A 24,558-nucleotide genomic window follows, 5' to 3' on the forward strand; every position below is an offset into this window, starting at 1 on the left:
GTGTGGAGCGAGTGCTGGCTTATGGCAGTCACAAACTGACGAGAACCGAACAGAACTACTGCACGACGAGACGTGAACTCCTAGCCATTGTGGACTTCACTTCACATTTTCGCCAGTACCTCCTTGGACGACGCTTCAAGGTGCGCACCGACCACAGCAGCCTGCGCTGGCTGACCAGAATGAAAGAGCCGGAAGGGCAGTTGGCTCGGTGCCTCGAAAAACTTGCTGAATACGACTTTGAGATTGTTCACCGCCCAGGGCGTGTGCACGCCAATGCTGATGGCCTCTCCAGAAGGCCCTGTCGCCAGTCCTGTGTCTGCAAAGTGCCAAGTCCTTCCTCGCATCCGACGGGCGTCACACATCAGGCGGTCCAGTGCGAATTGGACTCTGTCCCCGGTTCCCTGTCGCTGAGTCCAGTGGGGGTAGAGGGACGACCGTCCACCATGGTGTCGGGTCTAGTGGGGGTAAGTCAAAGCGCCCCTGCACCCGACACACATACTGTAGACCAAGACAGTCAGACCAATGTACACATTGTCAATATGACCGAGAAGGTACATGTGACGAGAACCCTTGATACTGCTTTGTTGTTTCATGGCTGGACAATGGGGGAGCTGAGCCAAGCCCAGGACGCAGATGCTGACATTGCACCAATACGCGCCTGGATGTCAGCCAGCAGTGAGCGCCCCACTTGGACTACAGTTTCATCATGCAGTCCAGCCGCGAAGACGTACTGGTCCCAATGGAAACGACTCTACTTCAGAGATGATGTTTTGGTCCGTCGTTTCTACTGCCTTGACGACACCCAATTCTACCCGCAAATTCTGCTGCCTCGCAACTTACGGCCGGAAGTGATGAAACAGATGCATGACGGTGCCGTGGGTGGACATTTTGGTGTTGAACGGACCGTGGCCAGATTACAAACCCGATACTACTGGTACCACATGAGAGAGGATGTCACCCTCTGGAGCCGGACCTGTACCAGCTGTGCGTCCAGGGTTCGCCCCGTCAAGAGACCACAAGCCCCAATGGGAACTGTCCGGGTTGGGGCCCCGATGGAGCGCATTGCCTTGGACATTATGGGACCACTCAATGAGACTGAGCGCAGAAACCGGTATGTGCTTGTCATACAAGATTACTTCACGAAATGGACAGAGGCGTTTCCCATTCCTGATGAGCGAGCTGTGACCGTTGCCGAAGTTGTTGCTTCTGAGTGGGTGTGCCGCTACGGCATACCTCATGCACTGCACAGCGATCAGGGACGCAATTTTGAATCTGAAGTATTCCAAAGCATGTGCCGCTTGTTTGGCATTGACAAGACTCACACTACACCATTGAGACCCCAGTCAGATGGCCAGGTTGAACGCTTCAACGCTACTCTCCAGAAGGTTCTGGCCTCTACCGCGGAACGTTGCCCTTGGGACTGGGACCTTATGGTTCCTTATACTGTCATGGCCTACAGGGCAACTAAACACAGTTCCACTGGGTTCACACCAAACTTCATGATGTTCGGCAGAGAAGTGAGCGAACCAGTGGACCTCGTTGCTGGGTTGCCACCCGACCCGGACATTCAACCGTTAGTTCCAGAGTACGTCAAACAGCTGCGTGAACGCCTGGAGCTGGCCCATCTGATCACCAGAGAAGCTCTGGGTGAGTCTGTTACGCGTGCAAAAAGACAGTACAACAAAAACTGTTGCCATTCGCAGTACAAGATTGGAGATCCTGTGTGGTACCTTGTAAAAGGTACGCACCACGTCAAGAACAAAGTGAGGAAGTTCCTTCCGTCATATGAAGGGCCATTCTTTGTCCTTGGACAATTGGACGACCTGGTCTACCGTATTCAGAAGAACCCGAGATCCAAGGTGAAAGTTGTCCACCACGATCAACTTAAGCATTATCGCAGCCGTGAGCCCCTGGACAACACCTGGGCTTTGGACCGAGCTCAGAGGTGGGCACCTACCGAGGTTCCTCCGCCAGCTGTGGAGGATGGCCCAGCACACCATGATCTAGGCCTGCGTGATTTGTTCTCAAGCGTGACTGACGATCCTGGCACCATTTCACCATCTGCATCTGACCCCACACCGGTTGTGCTCATTCCATCCTCCCCTTCCCATGGAGACCATGAAAATGGTGGGGGCGCGGTCGGTGAGTCACTCCAGCTGGGCCTGCCAGTCCAACGACCAGGACGTCCCCGCAGGGCAGCTGACCGTTATGGTGCCTGGGTGACTTAAATGGTGTGAGGAGCACTTGAATGTTCAAGGCAGTTCTCAGGGCCTTACCTAAATTTTATACAGTTTTTCTACTTCGTCCATGTTTGAATGGAAGTTGTTTACATATGCGATTTTTCAATGTGTTTCGCTGTTTAAAAAAAAAAAAAAAACCCTGCCAGTGCTACGCTTCTGACCTGTCACTGTAAATTGCTTTATCTCAGGAATTCCGCCGGTCGCCTTAAACTGATTACTTAGGAGTGGATTTTCAGCTCCTTCCTCGTGGCGCTTATTTTCACCGTGGTTAATATGCATTTCCTTATATGAACCTATTATTGTTACCAAGCTGTCATTTACCATACCTCGCTTGTATAAGAGAATGATAATCACAACTGTCTTTTGGGCTCCAAGCCTCTTATAGATGTTGTAGGTCAGCTCGTGTTTCTGTGCTGGAGTGGAATTGTATAAATACCATCCAGAGTGGGGGTAGTGTTGTAAGTATGGTGACAAGCTTGCGTGACGTGTGGGGTGCGCATGCGTGGAGGAGGGAGGGGGCGGATGTGGTTGGAGTGTTGAATGAATGAAAGGAGGAAGTGAAAAATGGAAGAGGGAAGAGCATGAAAACAATAAAGCGAGGCTACAGGTACACCACTGTCTCGCTGCTGGCGTGTTATTATTGATTGGGAGGACTCCGCATTTCAACGACGTGCGCCGATCACGATCCCCGGGCAACTCCGGCCGCGAAGACGGACTCCGCATTCCGACGACGTGCGCCGATCACGATCCCCGGGCAACTCCGGCCTTGGAGACGAATCTCCCCTGCGCCCCCCCCGACCACGGTCAGGAGGAAACCGAGCAGGAACAGATAACACTGGTCTACCTAACAGTGGCTGGACTTTACCTGAAACTAGGTAGACGTCTTGAGATGTGCAGCGACCTTTTGCTGCCAACTGTGCCCTAAAGCAGCCCTTCGCTTCAAGTGGGTAACGAGCTGGCCCAAGAAGTTTCTTTTTAGATGGGAGTAGTTTACCATCCCTTTCACGTTTGTACAGTCTCACTGGCATGGTAGTAACATCTGCCCCTGTGTCAAGTTTAAACTGAATATTTTCCCCATTTAAATTGACCTTTTCAACCCAGGGCTTTGACTTCACTGCATCAATCTCGCCCAAGAACACACATTCCTCGCTGTCTGCATAATCTTGGTTTTCTGTGACTTCCCTGAGCCCTACAGCTTCACTACTGCGACAAACTACAGCAAAATGTCCTTTTTTCTGACATTTTCTGCACTGTACTTCTCGGGCTGGACAATCTTTCCAAGAGTGTTTGTTCTTGCGACCACACCTGCTGCACTCCTTTGGAACTTGCTTCGTTTGAATTTTTCCTTTCTTTGTGTTTATCTTTATAGCGTCCACGTTCAGTCTATTGTCCTCTGCAGAGCTGCTGTGTAAAATCGTTTGCTGCATCTTCACAGTTTCACTCTGCCTGACTTTTTGTTTAGCTTTGGACAGTGTTAACTCTGAGTCCATTTGTAGCTGTTCTGACAGTCTTTTGTCCTTAATTCCAACTACAATCCGGTCCCGTATAAATTCCTCTTTAAGCACTCCAAATCCACAATTCTCTGCTAGTTTATGTACTGCTGTGATAAATGACTCAGCCTGCTCGCCATCTTGTTGACGTCTGGAGTTGAATTGTGCTCGTTCAAAAATGACGTTGTGTTTTCCCACGTAGTGGTTTTCAAATGCTGCTTTAACAGCTTCATAGTGCTTCTTATCTTCAGTATTTAACGGCAAAACCGCTAAAACGTCATCAGCTGCGTCTCCTATCGCATACAGGAGTGAGTTTACTTGATATTCATCAGTTTTTCCATCCAACGCAGTTGCAATACGAAACCTTTCAAATCTTCTGATCCACTTTGGCCAACTTGACGGACAGGAAAAGTCAAATGGCTCCGGGGGGGATAACTGCACTGTTGTCGCCATCCCAGCTGATGAATCCCTGGTTTCTTAACGTCCAGGACATCCGCTTGAAGTTCCTCTCTTTACTTTTTCTTTTCGCGCCGTGCCGAGCCGTATCCTAGCAACGCGGCAAAAATAGCAGCTAACGCCGAAGCTACCTGCCGTCGTCTTCCACGCCGGTCATTTACGTTGCAACTGCCCGAAAAACGTCTTCCGGCAGCCAACTACACTTTACTGACCCGACAATAATTGTGAAGACTTGCAGTTCGCCACTTCTGACACCATGTATAATAATCACACGAGACACGGCGAGTACTTGTTAACACACTGTTTAGTCATTCCCCCGGAAGTCCCTTCCACCCCACACTTCAATACAAAGCATTATGGGACATGTAGTCCTAAATACCTATTACTACAATCTCAACAAATCCGCACTTGGTCTTTGCTTGGCGATAACTCGTGAGCTTCTCTTTGTTCGACGAGACGAATGAAAGTTGGCGTCGTTTTTCAAAGTCTCACTGAAAGGATTTCCTTCGAGAAAACCGCTCTCTGTTCGGCACTAAAGCGGAAGAACAGGACACACCCCGCTGTGATTTGATTGGCTGCTGGCTGTGTAGCACTGTCACCAACTCACCGACAGATGTCACCATTTGCGATGCAAATCATTGTCATCTTCTTCTAAACATAGAGAAAAACCTAAGATGCACATAAACAAACATTTTAGTTCCCAAATATGAACTTGAGAGATGTATTGAATTTTACTTTTGTTGCTGGTTTTGTTAAAACATCTGCCCCCATGTCGTCGGTTGGACAGTATTCAAAATGTATTTCCCTATTAATAATAATAATAATAATAATATTCCCTTTATTAGTCCCACAATGGGGAAATTCGAGATTCGAACCCAGGCCTCCTGGGGAGACTGGGTCCTGAACGCGGCGCCTTAGACCACTCGGCCATCCTGGCATGATTAAGTGATACTGTATGTCAACATGTTTGCACTTTGCCTTTTTACAGGGTTACAGCGTCGTTGCGAATTTTAAATTAAAATACGTCACTGTTTTATTATCTAAATGTTAGAGTGTTAAAAATGATTTCAGTGCTGATATAAGTCCTGAAATATTTCATAATTCGTTTCAGTATTCAATAAACTACGTTGATTCATTAATTATTTCAAGATTCATTGAACTGTTTTAGTAATAATTTAGTATTCAATGTTTAATTGTTACTGCAGTTATTTTTTAAATATTTGTGTCACTATTTTGTTCAATCTTAATGTGATGGAAAATTATTTAGCAAGTAAGGTTTTTGTTATTTATTGTGGCCACCTGCTTTTGAAGAAAGTGCCTTTCGCTTCTTGTACTAGAGAATTCTTTGTGAAGCCAAAACAACACGGCCTTGACTGATAAGTAAGCTCAACGCAGAAAAAGTATCTTTTTGTTTTAAGATTACACAGTTCCTGCCAAATAAATCTTCATCTTCCTGTGTGCATCAGTATCTTCCCACACACCCATTGAGATCACTCAGCAGACTGACCCAAAAGACAATTTATTTTCCAGACTATCTCATTGATCTTCCCTTACTGCTAAAAATTCCACAACAATCTGGGGCCAGACGTGGGATAGCTGAAGATCCGCCGGTGAAATTCAGGGACACTGGCGTGTGGCCACCCGGGTCCAATTCAGACAGCAGCAGAATCATCATCTCCGTGGTGACAAATGCTGACTCCAGTCGCCATCAGATTGCTGAGTCCTGACTTACCAAAACCTTTGAGAGAAACGGAGACTACTTGCGTTTCTCTTTCTGGTTCTTTTTATAGTTCAACTTCTAGTTCAGTTTTTCACCTTTTCACGCAGCGTAATGAAGGCCAGTTGAGCAAGTGGAACAAGTGATTTTATTGATGATTGTGGAAGGCACCGATTTCATGAGCACCATTTCTTCTCACACCTGTACCATTAAGTACGATTAAAAAGACAACTGAAAAGCATAATGTTAAAAAATGTTGTTCTAGGCAAAGGGAATTCATTTTATTGACATGTTTGATGTAAACAAAAAAAATCATCATGACTCAGACACGTTGGTTCTTCTGGCAATGATCACATTGGCTTAGTGTCAATAAAAGAACTTTGCAAAATTCAATTAATCATATTTCATTCAAAATCAAAATTTACATCTTACCACAAAGAGTCGGTTCCTTCAGTTTTTTTAAGCTTCAAGCATCGCTGCTTTTATCACCAACACAATTGTGTCTCTCAGCAATATGTTTAGTGGAGAATTTTTTTGCACAAACGCTGCAACTGAATGGCTTGTCTCGACTGTGTGTTCTTGTATGGCGTCGTAAATACGACTTTTGAGAGAACCTCTTGCCACAAACTGAGCATGAAAAAGGTTTTTCTCCACTGTGTGTTCTTGTGTGTTCTGTTAAATGTGCCTTTTGAGAGAAGCATTTTCCACAAACTGAGCAAGAAAAAGGTTTTTCTCCACTGTGTGTTCTTGTGTGTTCTGTTAAACTGGACTTTTGAGAGAAGCATTTTCCACAAACTGAGCAAGAAAAACGTTTTTCTCCACTGTGTGTTCTTGTGTGTTCTCTTAAATGTCCCTTTTCAGAGAATCCTTTGCCACAAACTGAGCATGAAAAAGGCTTCTCTCCACTATGTGTTCTTCTATGTTTTGTTAAAGTTGATTTTAGAGAGAAGCATTTTCCACAAACTGAGCAGGAAAAAGGTTTTCCTCCACTGTGCATTCTTGTGTGGATTGTTAAATCAAACTTTTGATAGAAGCTTTTGCCACAAACTGAGCAAGAAAAAGATTTTTCTCCACTGTGCGTTCCTGTGTGCCTGACTAAATGAGACTTTCGCGAGAAGCTTTTGCCACAAACTGAGCATGAAAAAGGCTTCTCTCCACTGTGTGTTCTTGCGTGCCTTGTTAATTGTGCCTTTTGACAGAAGCTTTTGCCACAAACTGAGCAAGAAAAAGGTTTATCTCCACTGTGCATTCTTGTGTGCCTTACTAAATGAGACTTTCGAGAGAAGCTTTTGCCACAAACCGAGCAGGAAAAAGGTTTTTCACCACTGTGTGTTTTTCTGTGCCCTTTTAAAGACAGCTTTGAAGTGAATGAGTCAGTGTGACATGCCCTTTCACCTTTGGCTTGCCCATCATCATCATCATCATCATCATCATCATCATCATCATCATCGTCATGAGCGTCTGATAATGTGTCCTCATTATGTACTTGTGATGGTCCCCAGTGGTCTTCATCACCTTCTGTTGTCACGTGATGACTTGATCTGCTGCTTGTAGGCTCCGCCCATCTGTTGTCCTCACTCTCATCCTTGTTTTCATCTTCAGTCTTTATAGGGAGAACGTTCACTGGTGACTTGTTGATCTCCTCCTCCTCCTCCTCCTCCTTTTTGATGTGAGTCAAGTCTGGCTCCTCTTTCACAGAACGGAGATCGTTTTCACAGACATCTGCAGGACAGAAAAAGACAAATTTGGTTTGGTCAAGTCAAAGGTCAGGCGGTGACTTTGTCTTATATTGTTTCTACCGTGCTACCTTGACTTGTGCCTGCTGCACACGGAGCAATGCGTGCGACCCCAACTTGGACCGGACCATGGGGGCATTTCACAAAATTACGTCCTACGATGTAAACCTACTTTTAGCAGCACAACAGTGATAAACGAGCATTTAAAAAGGAAACACGTTGCGGCTGATGCCCGATTTCATTCCTGACATCGTCACAGACGTTTCTGGAATATGAATTCAAATTCAACTAAGATACACCATAATATTTTTTTAGAGTTCACTGAATTATTTTGGAACTGCAATGATGCTTAACAGCCATAGGGTGTCAGTAATGAGTAACAAAGTAACACAAGACCTCCCACTGATACATCATCATTGTCATTTGGATAAATTACCAGGAACTATGAGTTGTGGGGGTGATGCAAACCACCTGAGCCACAGGAACTTTATTACCAGGAACTAAATGTTCCTGGACTTGTAGGTAGAAAAGGGGGTTGTGAGTTTCAGCCTTTTTGAGACCATAGTAAGACAAAGATGCAGCTGCATTACTTGCAGCATGCGCTTGTTCACTGATGAGAACCGTGCAACCCTGGATGGATGCATTCAATGTATTTTAAATGTTTGGACGGGGTGAAACTATGCACAAAACAGTGCAGGGCCACCCGAGGTTCATTGACTCACCCGACCAAGCCAGTAAAAAGTTCATAAATAAATAAGACCAATCCGTACTTGATTTAAAAAAAAAAAACTTAATATTTTGTGTTTTATTCACTAAAATTGATCAACCGCCATGGACGTTTTCGCGGCAATGTGCACATTTTTAGAGTCAGGCGGAATTCCTTCCGTAAGGAATTGCTTGAACAAAATATAAAAACCAGAAAATTTTATTTTGTTATTTTAAATGTAAATTTTATACTGGGAAAAACATGGAGTTCACCCCCCACTATTGGTTATTCTTTGCCATATATTTTCTGCACTGATTACATTTGACATAAACAATTGCTCAGCAGACCTGCAAGTAAAAGGCAATATTTAAAAATAAAACGGCAATAACCTTGAACGATTTCCCCAAACAACTTAATGTTGTGATGCATATTTCTAACGATAGAAAGTCGTTCTATACAAAGCAAATGAGAGTTAGACGTGTACAAACCTGCTTTGAGTGGCACAACACGAGGCTGGTTGCAAACTTCGTCCAGCAGTTGATGATGTTGCTCGTTCTCTTCTTTTATTCCACAAAGTTCCTCTTTGTACTTGGGTGTCGTTATTTCACACATTTTCAAATGATAATTCCAAAAAATCCGCACTCGATCTCTGCTTGGCGATGAGTCATGTGCCTCTTTTCGTTAGCGGCTAGCTAGCTAACAAGCTAAGCTAACTACGCCGAAAAGCATCAACGCGCGAAGATGAGGTTATCGGGACACAAAGACTTAATGAATTATGTAGTGGTACTTTAGAGTAGCACTGGACATTCTGTGAGAAAATTACAGTCAGTTCCACACTAAATCAGAAGAATTTAGCGGTGGGTGTTTTTGTTCCGGTGTGGACGGGTCGGTGGATGTGGTCGAGGTCCTTCGGAAGCTGCGCGCTTGCTAATGACGTCATGCTTTAAGCACGTATTTTTCAAATATATTTCTTTGCCTCTGTGTTTGTTTTTACACCTGGCTGTTCTCTTTTAATATATATTCTATGTAATATTTTAATTCGGTTGATAAAAAAAATGTAACAAAATAATTAAAATAATGCCACAAAAGCGAGTCAGCTCCGACGTCACTTCCCCCCTATGCCCGGAGAAGCCGCTGCTGGAACAGCAGTGGGAAGGTTACGTTTCTCCTACCGAACTTGCAACAATGCTGCTGTTCAATCGGGCTGCAAGATTGTATGGATATAATGTCTGCATATACTCGCAGTGCCTCTCAATTATTTCACGCCCGCCCCTACCAAGAAGAAAAAGATTCGCCCCCCCCCACCGCCAATTTTTTTTCTGTCTTTGTATATTGAGATTAGATTGTCAATAAAATATCACTTAACTAACCTACATTGATAAGAAATATAATTTCGAGAACTATTATAGAGAGGATCTCGAAGCTCAGTACTCTGTTGTGCAAATATTGATGAGATGACAAATATTTGTCATGTCATGTCATTATCCACACCACTTATCCTGAACAGGGTCGCGGGAGAGTGCTGGAGCCGATCCCAGCTGACTACGGGCGAAAGGCGCACTACACCCTGAACTGGTCGCCAGCCAGTCACAGGGCAGACATAGACACCGTCACTGAGAGGGAACTGAACCCACGTTGCCTGCACACAACTCAGGTGAGTGTACCACTACACCATCAGTGACATGATAAGTATTTACTAGTACGTTTTTTGGAAAAAAAACTTTATAAACATGAACAAACCAAACACAGTTATTAATACGTACATAATATAGAAAAGACAAAAAGAAGAGCCAGGGGGATTTTAAACAAAAAATCTATATGAATAACATAAAACAACAGCTTTAGTATTGTTGGAGTTGAGTCACCGTGGAAATGAGAAGTATTTAGTAAATCAACTTTTAAAAGCCAAACTTACGCCAATGCGTGTTCGGTTTTTGTACTCAAGAAGAAAAGGGTCAAATAAAGACTCAACAACTGATTAGAGTTCCGATATTTAGTTTCTTCCATTTCTGGAGTTCAGGAAATAGTACAAAGACAGATATCTGGGTGGCTTTTTCTTAATCTCACGAGAAACTGCACTCGGGCGAGCACAGTCAAAAAATGCGCGCCATCTTTCAGCCCAGCTTCAGTTTTTATAGGAGTTTTTTATGTCAAGAGTAATGTAGGTTGAATCGGTCGTTCTCGCTCCCTCCCACGGCACGGGTCCACGTCCAAGGGAAGGTCCTCCCCAGGTTAGTCATCGTCTGGATAGTTGATTCCCGTCTGGTCCCCAAGACTGGCACGCCAAGGCTGGCCTTCTCCGGCGGGCAGTCTCTCCGTCTCTCCAGCTGTCATTGCTCTGTAATCTTGTCGGTGTGCACGTGTGCGTGTGTATGTAAGTGTCTGTGTGTGTCTGTGTCTGTGCGTGTGCTCCGATCTCCAATTGTTCTGTCTTTCGGAATGTGTTTTTTGCGATAGCGTCTATGTGACACCTCCAGTGCCCAATTTGGTATGTTTGCATCTCTACAGCCAATGTGGAGAATGTGCTTCGTCGTCTTTGTCCATGAAGTGCTGTGAATGTGAATGCAAGTCATGGAAATGCTATGTGTGCAAATTTGTTCTCACTACTGAGAATTTCAATAAAGTTCACACATTTAAACTGAGTACTATAAATTTAGCATGAGAATGATCTAATAAATCAGAAAACAGGACTACAATCCCAGTCATTCTTGTGACCCGTGCTTCTAGTTCCATTTGATAAATGCTTCTTGTTTCATCAATGTTTAAAATATTCAGTGAATATGAACCTGCTAACTTTAATAATCGACATTCTGTCCCGTATGTGTTTAAAATAATGCCAGTAATCGTAATACAATCCTTCAATCCCCGCCGAAAAAATATCTTACCATGAAAATGAAAACGCAACCTGTGGCCACAAAAAATGCATGCGGCAAGAAATATACTATGACCCCACCCCCTAGTGGGGTCGATCCCAATCAAAGTTATACTAGACAACAAAAAGTAACAAATTAACTAGTGCCGTCCCGCAATTAAATTTCTTAATTTAATAATCGCAACACTACCGTCATTAATTGCACTCAATCACCTTTTTAAACTTGTTTGTGAAGCTTGTATCTGTCACTTGAATAAGATATTGTAATTAACGTAGACCCACCAAATTTTATATCTATATCTATTTCAATTCCCAGACTGTTGTAAAAGCTTTTTTTGAATATAATTTAGACAGTGGCATCCTCACAGGAATTGCCCCCAGAAACAATTTTCCAACGTATACATTTAGTTTTGCCGATAATCACCACAATCCAGCAGTGTTGGTTCGCATTAATGTCCGAATGATATCCAGCTAATATGGCACAATGTTAGAATTTGGCTTTGCAAGATGGGCAAATTATTCCTGAATTAAAGAAAATGTAGTTCACTGAGTTCAAATATCTAACTGTCTAGAGATTATAAATAAAGCCATGAGCTAATGCTCCAATTTTGACCGTTTTTTGGCAAATCTTCAAAGCAAACCAAATGAAATAGTAACCATTTATGATAAAAAATAAATAAATAAAAATCCCAAACTAGAATTACGCAGATACCAAATTAAACCATTTTTTACGGGAAGAATAGGTGCTCTCCAAGACGTAGACAGCTCCAAGAACCGCTGCAGTCTTCACCTCCTATTGTCTCCCGAATGCCTCCCTCCACCTCCAGGCTGTGCCAACTCTGATTCTGTCAACTGGGGGAGGGTGTAGAGACAGTAAAACAATTGGGGGAGCTGTGGAGCAGAGCCCAAAATCAGTCGGGCCCCGTGTCCACAACCCCTCCGGCAGAGACGCACACAAAGCTACCTCTCCCGAGTGACCCGTCTCGTGAAATTTTGAAATTTAGTCACGTTCCCAAAACCGAAGAATTTGTAGTGGGTGCTGAAGTATGATACCCTGTTTGTGACGCGGAGTATTCAACATGTAATAGACGTCTGAACCCAGCCAACCGCCTCTACACACCGCTTTACCATGGGGCCTAGATCTTTAGTATGAAGACGCGCATCAATAGTCAATGTGATTTGTGGCTTGGCGAAAGTAAACAATTCATACCATTTCTGCTGCTCAGGGACAAGGCACGCATGCGAGGCAACGCCGGTAGACATAACACATATATAATCCTAATGCAAGATGAACTCCTGACTAAATTTGGATGAATGCATTTTGATAAACCAAATCATGTGTGCGATCATATGTACAGTGTACAATGTACTGGGTCAATTGGTGAATGGGTGGAGGTTGGATCAGGAACAGGGCATACCCACCGCGGGAGGATGGAGAACCAGGTTTCAGAGCTGCCATCAGATGTTTCAGTTCAGCCACTGGAATGGAGGAGAGCACCACATATGCTCCCCCCAACGGATGTGCACAGTCAAGTTCAGTCCCATCCGGAAATGCCACTCGAATTCCAGTGTTCGTTCAGCCAATGGCAGTGACTCAGGCAATCTCGAGAGTCCACGAGGAGGATCGTGTTGTTACTCACTGGGAGATGCGGAAAGAGCTCACAGCGCGTGGAATATTTCACCCCAGTATCAAGCACCATCGAAAACTTGTCCATCCACCGTCCCCTGAATGCAGGGACCTGCCAGTCCTCGAACGCTAAAGCTCCGCGGCCCCCTGTCATAGAATGGGGTACCAGCGGGTTGGTGTCAAGAGTGCGTAACGGTGGCGCCCCCTGCGCTGGTTGAGCTCTGGGCGACAGGAATGGCACCGGACCAGAGGATGGCACATTCCAGAAAGTGGCTCGGTATGGACTGCTCATCACCCAGTGACCCCACACTCCGGTGCAAGAGCACACCCCACTCACAACCCCCGTCTATAACCACCCCTACCTCTGTTACTGCAATCCCGACCTCGTTGACCGGCCGGGTACGGACAGCCAATCTGCTGTGGTGCCGCGTCACCCGAACCTTGCCTAGGAGCAGCAGAAGCGGAAGGCGCAGGTGCAATGGGAGCTGCATGCATTAGCTGCCCCACCCCTTTTTTTTCTTTTATAATTTTTAGCCCTCTTGGCCACCAGAACTTGCAAGTACAACAATTTTTAGTAACGCTCCTTAATCCAATCACACATTTTCCTTTTCTGATGTCGTGCAAAATGATGTAAAAAAAATGTGTTCTCCTGAGACTGATTAGCATTTTTTCATTGATGGACTGTTTCACATGATGTCCGTAACCGGAAGGACACGCCCTAAGGACGGCCAACTGGAACAGCTGCGGAATGACAACATTATTGGATGGGATGCCGGAAGTCTCACTCCATTCACATCTCGCCCTGGCCACATAGACCAGGCCTGTCTCCTCCGCTCCCCACCTGAAAGACACAGAAATATCTGATGCACGGCACGGCCAATCTCACCTGAGGTGTCCCCATTCAGCCGGTGACCGTCATGCTGGTCTGTAGGTCTGGCCTCGGCCTCAAGTAAGGACAGTTCCTGACAAGTAAATTTTGTCCCGCATGTAACTCTGTAATCCCCTCTACGAAGAACCTACCCTTGCGTTAAGTGAGTAATTTTCATAAAAACAGCGCCACCGCCAACTTAACTGAAATTAACCTCAAGTATCACCGCTGTAATGCCGTATATTCTGGAAAAGTCTTAACAATACAACAAAATTCTGCTCTATCCTGGACTGGGTGTGTGTTATCTAGTCGCGCACCCAATGTGAATATTAATAAAACCTGCGGAGCACATGAGCAGGCTAAAGCAACAACTATATCTTAATCTGTTTTCATGGAACCTAACTTAGAATATCTTATATCTCCCTCCTTGTTGAGGAGAAACTCCGGGATGGGCGTGATGCGGCGCTATTTGAAGCGTTCTCCGACCTTCTGGTCACACACGTCATATGTCACCTCAAACCTGTGGAGAGAACTGGAGGAGTGGCACTTGCCAGTGAGAAGGGGTAAATTACCTCCATTCTGAAACTTTCAGTTTTGCATAAATTTTGTGTAATAACGTCAATCAATCATTCCCTTGATGCTTGAATTTGATTAGTCCAATCTGTCTCCAATAACAATTTGAAAATCAGTACTTGGGAGTGCAATAGGGATTCAGGTTGATCAGACCTGTCCGCCCATTGCATCCTACGTGCTGTTCGGGCTTACCGGTGCCCTCAATCAGGTTTCTTTCCTGAGGCCCGTCCCTTAAACATTCACTCAAACCACTTAGACATACAAACACTTTTTCTGTCAGACTTTCATTTACCAAAAAGATACTTTCCAATTCCACACAGAGACCCCTCCCTCGGCGCTAATTTAGCCTCAATTTAGCCAGCATATGCCAAAGTTTACCACTGTGCGTTTGTGGATTTTCCCATTCAGTCTCCGTGAAATCGTTTCTCCTGTTCCTCCTGGACTCAGCTGACGATCCTGCACCTGTGACGTCAAACAGCTCATAGATGCGGATGTTCGTCTGGTATTTCTGGAATGCTGTCTTGTCCCTTAAAAGTTGTCATGTCAGGGCTGGTGTCGCATAGTCATAAAACATCTGTCGTCCACCTTTGTTACATTTGATACACATCAGTTAATAAATCAGCTGCCGAACTATTTAATCACACTTTATACTTGGCAAACCTCTCATCAATTGCTAGACATCTCCTGTTCTAAAGATTTTCTTTAAACATGATCATAAAATGTTTCAATTCAAACCTATCCCAAAAACCTAATCCTTTTGTGTCATGGTCCGTCTTATCCTGTCATGTTTTTGTTTTGTGTTTGCCCAGCTGGAGTGGGGGCGTTTCCTTCCAGCGCTTGTTCCTGTTCATGTCGTCATGGCTGGAGAGACGCGCCCACCAGCCACACACCTGTCACTCGTCAAGTCATTGATTACTGCACTATTTAAACACTCCACGCTGACTACTCAGCGTCGGAATATTCATCTTGCTCATGCTCATGTCCCAAGTTGTGAATTCTAGACACCTTGTTATTGTATTCCGTGTACCTTGTTCCCGTTCATTGTTTGTGTTTCCGTTTTCATTTATTGATCTTCTCGGTTGAGCTCAATTGGTTTTCCTTGCCCTTCTGCGGTAAGCGATTTTTGTTCATTTTGTTCCTTCCCTTTTGCAAGCGTTTTTCGTTCCCGTCGTTATTCCCCTGGTGTCAGTTTTTCCACCAGCGTCTTTCGTTGCACTTTGTCGGTATTGGGTATGATTATATATCTGATATATCTTGTCCGCACCCCAGCCACGCCTCCCCATCTCCAACCCTCACAAACAGCTACCGTCCATCGGCCACTCGACCCCCATCTTTCCAACCTCATATCTGCAACTCCCCCTGCTCATCCAACTGCTCCCACCACTTTCCCCACGTATCTCTCCCCACACTCTTCACCCTGCTCGCTTTGACTTTTTTCTTTCAATTTCCTCATCAACTCAGAGTTCCCAATAGTCACATTTCGTACATCCGCGAGACACATGCTCAATGAAGCCTTTGTGTTTCGGTTTCATATACTTTTTATCTCAAGTAATTTCATCGCCAATCCTCTCCTTAATTGCTAATCATCCCCTGAAATTTTTATACCAATCATAATTTTACACTCCCACCATTTCCCCATTTTTAATCAACTACGACTCAAGCAGTGTGGAACTCTCACCGGAGCAAGGTCCATCCTATCACAGATTTTTCCGTGTTTTGGATTCTCCTCTCTGTACTACCAAAATATCCACAACTTCATTATTTATTCACTCAAACCAATCAGGCAGTTTTATTTTATCGCCGTTAGGTTTCCCCCTGTTCTGCTTCAGGGTTGCATTCACTCACACTTGAACTTTCACACGATATATTGTAAGCACCACACGTTACTTTAAGCATGTTTTGTTGTGGGTGTGGGACGCAAACCCCACTCTCTCCTTTTTATCATCACTCACCAGACATTAACACTCTACTTTCTCACACACCCCCTAACATTAAACCAATTGAGCATCATAAGACATAGACCCGGGAGTCATAAACATGAGACACAACAACCCAGTAGAACACAGCACAGCAAGGGCCACAAATTGCCACGGGACACACACGACGTATAGGCAGTTAGACAATTACACAACAACGTCACAATTAACACACAGACAACAGCACAAACACAAAACAGAGCAAGTGAACCACATTGGAACACCGCGAAAGCAAGAAACTGTCAACAATATCAGAACACCTTAAAATCTATTCTATATTCCAGCAACCGGAACGCTCCACGCCTCGGTCAACCACGTATACCGTGACTGCGCGCTCTTTTACCGTGACTGCACACTCTTTATTGAGGTTGCAGTGCGACCATCAGATCGTCAGCTGTGCACTTCCCTCCACCGTATGCCTCTGCAGCGACAGATAATGGCGGTCCGAAAGTTTAAATCTTTCCCAGCCTCAGGCCACTTATATACTATACTATACTAACTATACTGAGCGTCACTTTATTGGGATCGCCGTGCACACGTTCTGCTAGTCAGCTGTGCATCCCCTTCTTCGACTGCCAGAGCAGGAGTCCCCCTTTTTGACTCCGGGTGCTAATTTCTGTTGCCGGCCGACAACAGTAGCCCCCTACTTATTTCACCTGCGTACGCTTCCAATATTACTAGTAATCCATGCGCAATCTACATTCTATACAAAGCATTCCTGAAGTCCAGAAACAATATATCCAGAAACACTGACAAAATTTAACGGTCTAATAATCGGCCACGTCTTTCCACTCTACAATATAACAAATCAGGAGACTTTGAATAAACAGGCTCTCCCCTACCTTTGTTCTGATTGTCCAGGCCTGGAATATTGTAGAGTGTGAAGTACAAGCCACAAGGACTCCCTTTTTGAGAAAATCACGTCGGGGTCACCAAAAATGTTGGAGTTGAGCCACAGAGAAAACGAGAAATATTTCGAAAATGAACCTGAAAATCCAAACTTACTCCAATGCGTGTTCGTTTTTTTTGTACTCAAGAAGAAAAGGGTCAAATAAAGACTCAACAACAACTGATTAGAGTTCCGATATTTAAGTTTCTTCGATTTCTGGAGTTCAGGAAATAGTACAAATACAGATATCTGGGCGGCTTTTTCTTAATCTGACGAGAAACTGTACTCAGACGAGCACAATCGAAAAATGTCGCGCTGATCTCAGCCCAGCCTGACATTTTATAGGAGGTTTCCTATGTCAAGGGTCATGTAGGTTGAATCGGTCGTCCTTGCTCCTTCCCCCGGTCCACGTCCAAGGCTGACCTTCTCAGGCAGGCGGCAGTCTCTCGGTCTCTCCTTCCCCTGTAATCTCGTCAGTGTACAGATTGTGTGGTGTAAGTTTTCACAGTTCAAATTATGTATTTTTGGTGTTCTTGATAGCGTCCCTGTGACGTCCTCCCCGGCCCAACTTTATATGTTTGTATCTTCTATGGTCTATGTGGAGAATGTGTTTTGTCGTATTTGTCCATGAAGTGCGATCTGGTTTGTCATCAGTTTGACCTGAGCAGACTGAATCTGTTTGTTCTGAATGAGAGTGTGGGTCATGAAAATACTGTGTGTGCAAGTTTGAGGTCTTACATTTAAACGAAGTCATATAAATTTAGCATATGAATACATCAGTAAACACCATGACTACAATCCCAGTCAATCTTATCTATGCACTGCACTTCTACTTTCATTTGAAAAATGCTTTTTGTTTATCAACGTTGAATATATTCAGTAAATCTGAACCTGCTAAATTAAATAATTGAACTTTTGTCCCGTAAGTGTTTAAAATAATGCCAGCAATCGTAATATAATCCTTCACTATTAATTACATAACGCCTACAATAAAGCATAACTTTAACTCTATTGATGAAAGTAAAGTTTAATTTAGGCTAGGAAGTAACTCAGTGTTGGGTCCTCTGCTGGCCAAACATAATCAACAAAAAAAAAAAATCATAATCGTCGCATTGGTGTCATATTATAGCTGAGCGTTGTATTTTTAGGTGAGGGTTTTGAATCCAATCGGAATTCCGCTAGCTCGTGTTGCTGGGCAGGTTTCACAAAACCAGGAGCGCGCATTATGCGTTCCGAGGCCTTAAGATGCAATTGTGCGAGCATCTCTTCTGTCAAAGTCAATGAGCTTTCATATTTGTTAGACGGTTGCGATAGCCAATCAGATCACGAGTTGGTTACAGTGAGCCTTTTCGCTGGCCTTATGCTGAGGGTGATGAACGCGTTTTGTGATTGGATACTCACTCGTGAGGGGGCGGCGCTATGCTGAATCAACACACTCGAAAGTAGTAATTGGCGGCCGTTCGAAAATCTAAAATATATTCTTGCTTTTTTTTAAACCACAATGGCCGAAGGAGGGAAAAGTGTGGATTTAATTTCAGATCCACTTGCAAGGACATTTTCAAGTCGGACCTTTCAAGAGAACCTATATCGTCCAACACTCACTCAGTGGTGCGGGAGTGTGTTTCTGGATATTATTTGTCCAGCCGTGGTGTCATAAATTATGGTATTTTGATGTGGATTCATTCAAGTAGGACGAAGCAGGACTTCTTTGAAGGCACAGGTGTGAAATGCACTGAAGTAACTTCAAAAGTAAAAGTAAAAAAAATTAAAAAATACGATTAAGAATGTGCAAGAAAGAAAAATTTTGACAAATGTTGAAAATAATGATATTTTCCAGGAGGTATTTATTTCTTTGTTGTTTATTCATTCAATTCTACTTATTTCAATATTTGAGTATTATTTTTCTTTCAATATGTCGTATATTTTGTCTTTGAAGTGTGGGTCCTTGCTGCCTTCCGGAGAGGCAGCCGAGCCAGGCTGGATTGGTGATGGAAAAGAACTGGTTCGAAAAAGATTTTATTCTCGTCACATGCTGATGTCAAAAGAAGTCTCCCCAAAAACGTGCGAGCCCCCTCTCAGACATTCCCTTCTTATAGGGAATGCCCAAATCGGACATGAATATCTAATTTTCCCTTGTTGCATATGCATTCCCATCCCGCTAGTCTTCGGGATTTCCCTCCAAAAGTCCCCCAGAGGGAGAGCAGATGCGTCTCCCCGTTGATCCGACCAGTCTACTCGTGACCACCTTAAATTACTCTCATACCCTGGAAGGTCACTGACCTGGCGAGAGAATTGCCCCCACCATAAACAATGCTCAGGCCTATTTTCTCTCAGGGCAGTATCTGGTTACATCGGAACTTCAGAACCAAGACTTGTCACTTCTGTGAGCTCCAGTCCCTTCATAGTTTCATAAAGAGAATTATTTCCTATATCTATATTAGGCCATTTAAAAATACACTACTTTTTAAAAAATATATATTTCAATGTATATTTAAGCTTGCTTATGTAATACTACAATATTTATTCAATTATTTTAGTATGTAAAATTCTCAACAATTTAAACCTTTTTATTTCACACTTGAATATTTCTTAACATATTTGTTCTTTTGAATATGTGTGCAATTTAAATTATTCCATCCATCCAGCCATTTTCTGCCGCTCATCCCGGGTCGGGTTATTGAATTAATTTTTTAAGTATTTTTTATAATTCAATATTTATTTCAAGATCAGGACTCTTCTCAATTAGTTCAATATTTATGAAATGTTTCTATATTTATTATTAATTGAATTAAGTCTGTATGTGGTTTCCAATTTAAAATTTTAATATTTTCCTATTTCAATATATAAATAATCCAATGTATAAAAAATATAATACAGCATGAAAAAAAAAAATTGGTATATTTGACAAAATGATAGTTTTTTTCCGAAGTGAGATTCTGCTTCGCAACAAACCCCAAACGATTGATAGAGCTCAACCTAGAAAGTGTATTTTGCCAGTCAAAAATTTATTCAGAAAGCGAAATATTGAATGTATGTGAGGGGATATTTGAAGAGTTTGAGTTTTGTTCAATGGACCATACATATACGAGCCAGCCAAACACAGCGAGAAAACCAGCGCTGACTCCAGTCGCCATCAAGTTGCCAACTCCTGACATTCCAAAACCTTTGAGAGAAACTGAGACTGCTTGCGTTTCTCTTACTGGTTCTTTTTATAGTTCAACTTCAAGTTCAGTTTTTCACCTTTTCACACAGCGTAATGAAGGCCAGTTGAGCAAGTGGAACAAGTGATTTTATTTATGATTGTGGAAGGCACCGATATCATCAGCACCGTTTCTTCTCACACCTTTTCCATTAGGTACGATTAAAAAGACAACTGAAAAACATAATGTTAAAAAATGTTGTTCCAGGCAATGGCAATTTATTTTATTTACATGTTTGATGTAAACACCAAAACAAATCATCGTCACTCAGACACAATGGTTCTTCTGGCAATGATCACATTGGCTTAGTGTCAATAAAAGGGCTTTGCAAAATTTAATTTATCATATTTCATTCAAAATCACATTTACATCTTACCACAAAGAGTCAGTTCCTTCAGTTTTTTGTTGTATTTTTTTTAAGCTTCAAGGATCGCTGCTTTTCTCACCAGCACAATTGTGACTCTCCGCACCATGTTTAGTGAAGAATTCTTTAGCACAAACGCTGCAACTGAATGGCTTGTCTCCACTGTGTGTTCTTGTGTGGCTTCGTAAATGAGACCTTCGAGAGAAACTCTTGCCACAAACTGAGCAGGAAAAAGGTTTTTCACCACTGTGTGTTCTTGTGTGGATTTGTAAATTTGACTTTGTTGAGAAGTATCTTCCACAAACTGAGCAGGAAAAAGGTTTTTCTCCAGTGTGTGTTCTTCCATGTTTTGTTAAATTTGACTTTTGAGAGAAACTCTTGCCACAAACTGAGCAGGAAAAAGGTTTTTCACCACTGTGTGCTGTTGTGTGTTTTGTGAAACTTGCCTTATGAAAGAAACTTTTGCCACAAACTGAGCAGGAAAAAGGTTTTTCTCCACTGTGCGTTCTTGTGTGTTCTGTTAAACTCTTCTTATGAGAGAAGCATTTTCCACAAATTGAGCAGGAAAAAGTTTTTTCTCCACTGTGTGTTCTTGTGTGTTCTGTTAAATGTGACTTTTGAGAGAAGCATTTTCCACAAATTGAGCAGGAAAATGGTTTTTCTCCACTGTGTGTTCTTGTGTGGCTGGTTAAATGCGACTTTTGAGAGAAACGCTTGCCACAAACTGAGCATGAAAAAGGCTCCTCTCCACTGTGTGTTCTTGTGTGAATTGTGAACGTTGACTTATGCAGGAAGCTTTTGCCACAAACCGAGCAAGAAAATGTTTTTTCTCCACTGTGTGTTCTTGTGTGGATTTGTAAATTTGACTTTGTTGAGAAGTATCTTCCACAAACTGAGCAGGAAAAAGGGTTTTCTCCAGTGTGTGTTCTTCTATGTTTTGTTAAATTTGACTTTTGAGAGAAACTCTTGCCACAAACTGAGCAGGAAAAAGGTTTTTCACCACTGTGTGCTGTTGTGTGTTTTGTGAAACTTGCCTTATGAAAGAAACTTTTGCCACAAACTGAGCAGGAAAAAGGTTTTTCTCCACTGTGCGTTCTTGTGTGTTCTGTTAAACTCTTCTTATGAGAGAAGCATTTTCCACAAATTGAGCAGGAAAAAGGTTTTTCTCCACTGTGTGTTCTTGTGTGTTCTGTTAAATGTGACTTTTGAGAGAAGCATTTTCCACAAATTGAGCAGGAAAATGGTTTTTCTCCACTGTGTGTTCTTGTGTGGCTGGTTAAATGCGACTTTTGAGAGAAACGCTTGCCACAAACTGAGCATGAAAAAGGCTCCTCTCCACTGTGTGTTCTTGTGTGAATTGTGAACGTTGACTTATGCAGGAAGCTTTTGCCACAAACCGAGCAAGAAAATGTTTTTTCTCCACTGTGTGTTTTTGTGTGCGGTTTTAAAGACAACTTTGAAGTTAATGAGTCAGTGTGACATGCCCTTTCACCTTTGGCTTGCCCATCATCATCATCATCAGGAGAGCGTGATAATGTGTCCTCATTATGTGCTTGTGATGGTCCCCAGTGGTCTTCATCACCTTCTGTTGTCACGTGATGACTTGAGCTGCTGCTTGGAGGCTCCGCCCCTCTGTTGTCCTCACTGTCATCCTTGTTTTCATCTTCAGTCTTTATCGGGACAAAGTTCAGTGGTGACTTGTTAATCTCCTCCTCCTCCTCCTTTTTGATGTGAGTCCAGTCTGGCTCCTCTTTCACAGAACAGAGATAGTTTTCACAGACGTCTGCAGGACACAAAAAGACAAATTTGGTTTGGTCAAGTCAAAGCTCATGCGGCGACTTTGTCTTATATTGTTTCTACCATGCTACCTTGACTTGTACCCGCTGCACACGGAGCAATGCGTGCGACCCCAACTTGGACCGGACCATGGAGGCATTTCACAAAATTACGTCCGACGATGTAAACCTCCTTTTAGCAGCACAACAGTGATAAACGAGCATTTAAAAAGGAAGCACGTTGCGGCTAATGCCGATTACATTCCTGACATAGTCACAGACGTTTCTGGAAGCGAGCTGAAGTTAGCACACACAGGCTATTGTGTGCGTCTGATGGAACACCTGTTGTGGGACCCTAACATATTGATGCAGACCACTGGGGGCCATCGCAACATCATGTCATTGATAAGAGGAATCCTTCAAGCGAAATATGTTTTCAAGTATTTCATTTTGCATTTATAGATAGTTTCATCGTGGGTACTTTTTGCTTCCATTATAATCTGGATCCCTAAAAGAATTAAAGGGGCCCTGGAATCAGAGTCCCTATTTATTGTATGATTTACGTTTGGGGGGTTTTTTACCCAAAATGACATTTATCCTGCGAGTAAGTTCCGACATTACCCTTTTATTTTTATAAAATTTCTGTTTCTAAATAAATTTTAAAACAAAATTACGTTTGAAGAGTAAAAGTTCTTACACATAAATTAAGCAACAACGCTTTCACTCTGACTTTCATGTTGACATATTTGAATAATGACTGTATATTTTAAAGTTATCCAATATGTATTAAAATTAGACACACCATAATATTTTAAGAGTTCACTGAATTATTTTGTACCTGCAATGATGCATAACAGCCAAAGGGTGTCAGTAATGAGTAACAAAGTAACACAAGACCTCCCTCTGATACATCATAATTGCCATTTGCATAAATTATCAAGAACTTTGAGTTGCGGGGGAGATGCAAACCACCTGGGCCACAGGAACTTTATTACCAGGAACTAAATGTTCCTCGGCTTGTAGTTGGAAAAGGGGGTTGTGACGTTCTCCCTTTTTAAGCCCATAGTAAGCCAAAGAGCAGGTCAGTGACTTCCAGCTTGAAACAGGGATCCATATTGCGACAAGACCACAAGTCGGATGTGGATGCAAAATGCTTGTCTCCGCTCCCGTCCCGATGTTGTCCATATCGGAAGTGCTGTTTGCGGCAAATATTTTCGTACCTCTTGTCGGCTACTTTCATGAGGCGTTTAAATCCTGTCCGCTCCACTGTAACTAGAGGAGCTCTATCTTTAGCTATGTGCTCGGCTATCGCGTCCACCTCTGAGACGTTCTCTCGTATGGTGTCGCCTCCGTTATGGGCTGTTGTTACTTGTCCAACCTTGCTCCTCACTTTGAACTTTTAGCACAAGCTCCAAGTCAACAGCATGGTTGTGTTGTGGGTGGTGAAAAAGAAAAGGTTGGACGCGCTGTTTCAGGTGCTTACGATGCACTTTGTAGTTCATGTTTTTTTGCTTAAACATCGTCTTCATGGAACCCAAAACATTTCCAAATGACAGATGTCCACTTTATTTTCGGGACAACCGCGACAGGAACAATTTCAACTAACGTTACTTCGTCCGCAGCCGTTGTCAGCCGCTTCAGGATTTGAATCGCCAGCTACGAACGCGTCTTGTTTACATTCTTGTTCAGAAGGGAGGAGTCACGTGACTACACGCGCTGGAGCCGTCTTAAAGGGGTATGAGCATCGCCGCAGACAGAAAAGACTTCTTTTTCTTTTTTTTTTTAGACACCGAATTTACCGACATGGGCAAAATGATGCCGGTCATTCTAATAAATTTCGGTAACGGTAAATTTTCGGTTTATCGCACAGCCCTAACACAGTATTTTCATGACCCACACTCTCATTCAGAACAAACAGATTCAGTCTGCTCAGGTCAAACTGATGACACCCCAGATAGCACTTCATGGACAAATACAATAAAACACATTCTCCACATAGGCCATAGAAGATACAAACATATCAAGTTGGGGGAGGACGTCACAGGGATGCTATCTCTAATCTCGTTGCA

The 24,558-nt window shown here is 43.2% G+C and overlaps 1 protein-coding gene across 1 annotated transcript; it reads right to left on the reverse strand.

Moving 5' to 3' along the window:
• Positions 1-20,558: 20,558 nt before the first annotated feature.
• Positions 20,559-23,603, reverse strand: LOC148342304 (uncharacterized). The gene is made up of 2 exons (XM_088288129.1): positions 23,594-23,603; positions 20,559-22,296 (listed from the first exon to the last, which is right to left on the reverse strand). Exons 1-2 carry the CDS (start codon positions 23,601-23,603, stop codon positions 20,774-20,776), a joined length of 1,533 nt encoding a protein of 510 aa, XP_088144255.1. The 3' UTR covers positions 20,559-20,773.
• Positions 23,604-24,558: the final 955 nt, after the last annotated feature.

This window comes from Idiotropiscis lumnitzeri, chromosome 2 (assembly GCF_059441095.1).
Source record: "Idiotropiscis lumnitzeri isolate Australia: NSW breed Sydney's pygmy pipehorse chromosome 2, RoL_Ilum_1.0, whole genome shotgun sequence".
NCBI lineage: Eukaryota > Metazoa > Chordata > Actinopteri > Syngnathiformes > Syngnathidae > Idiotropiscis > Idiotropiscis lumnitzeri.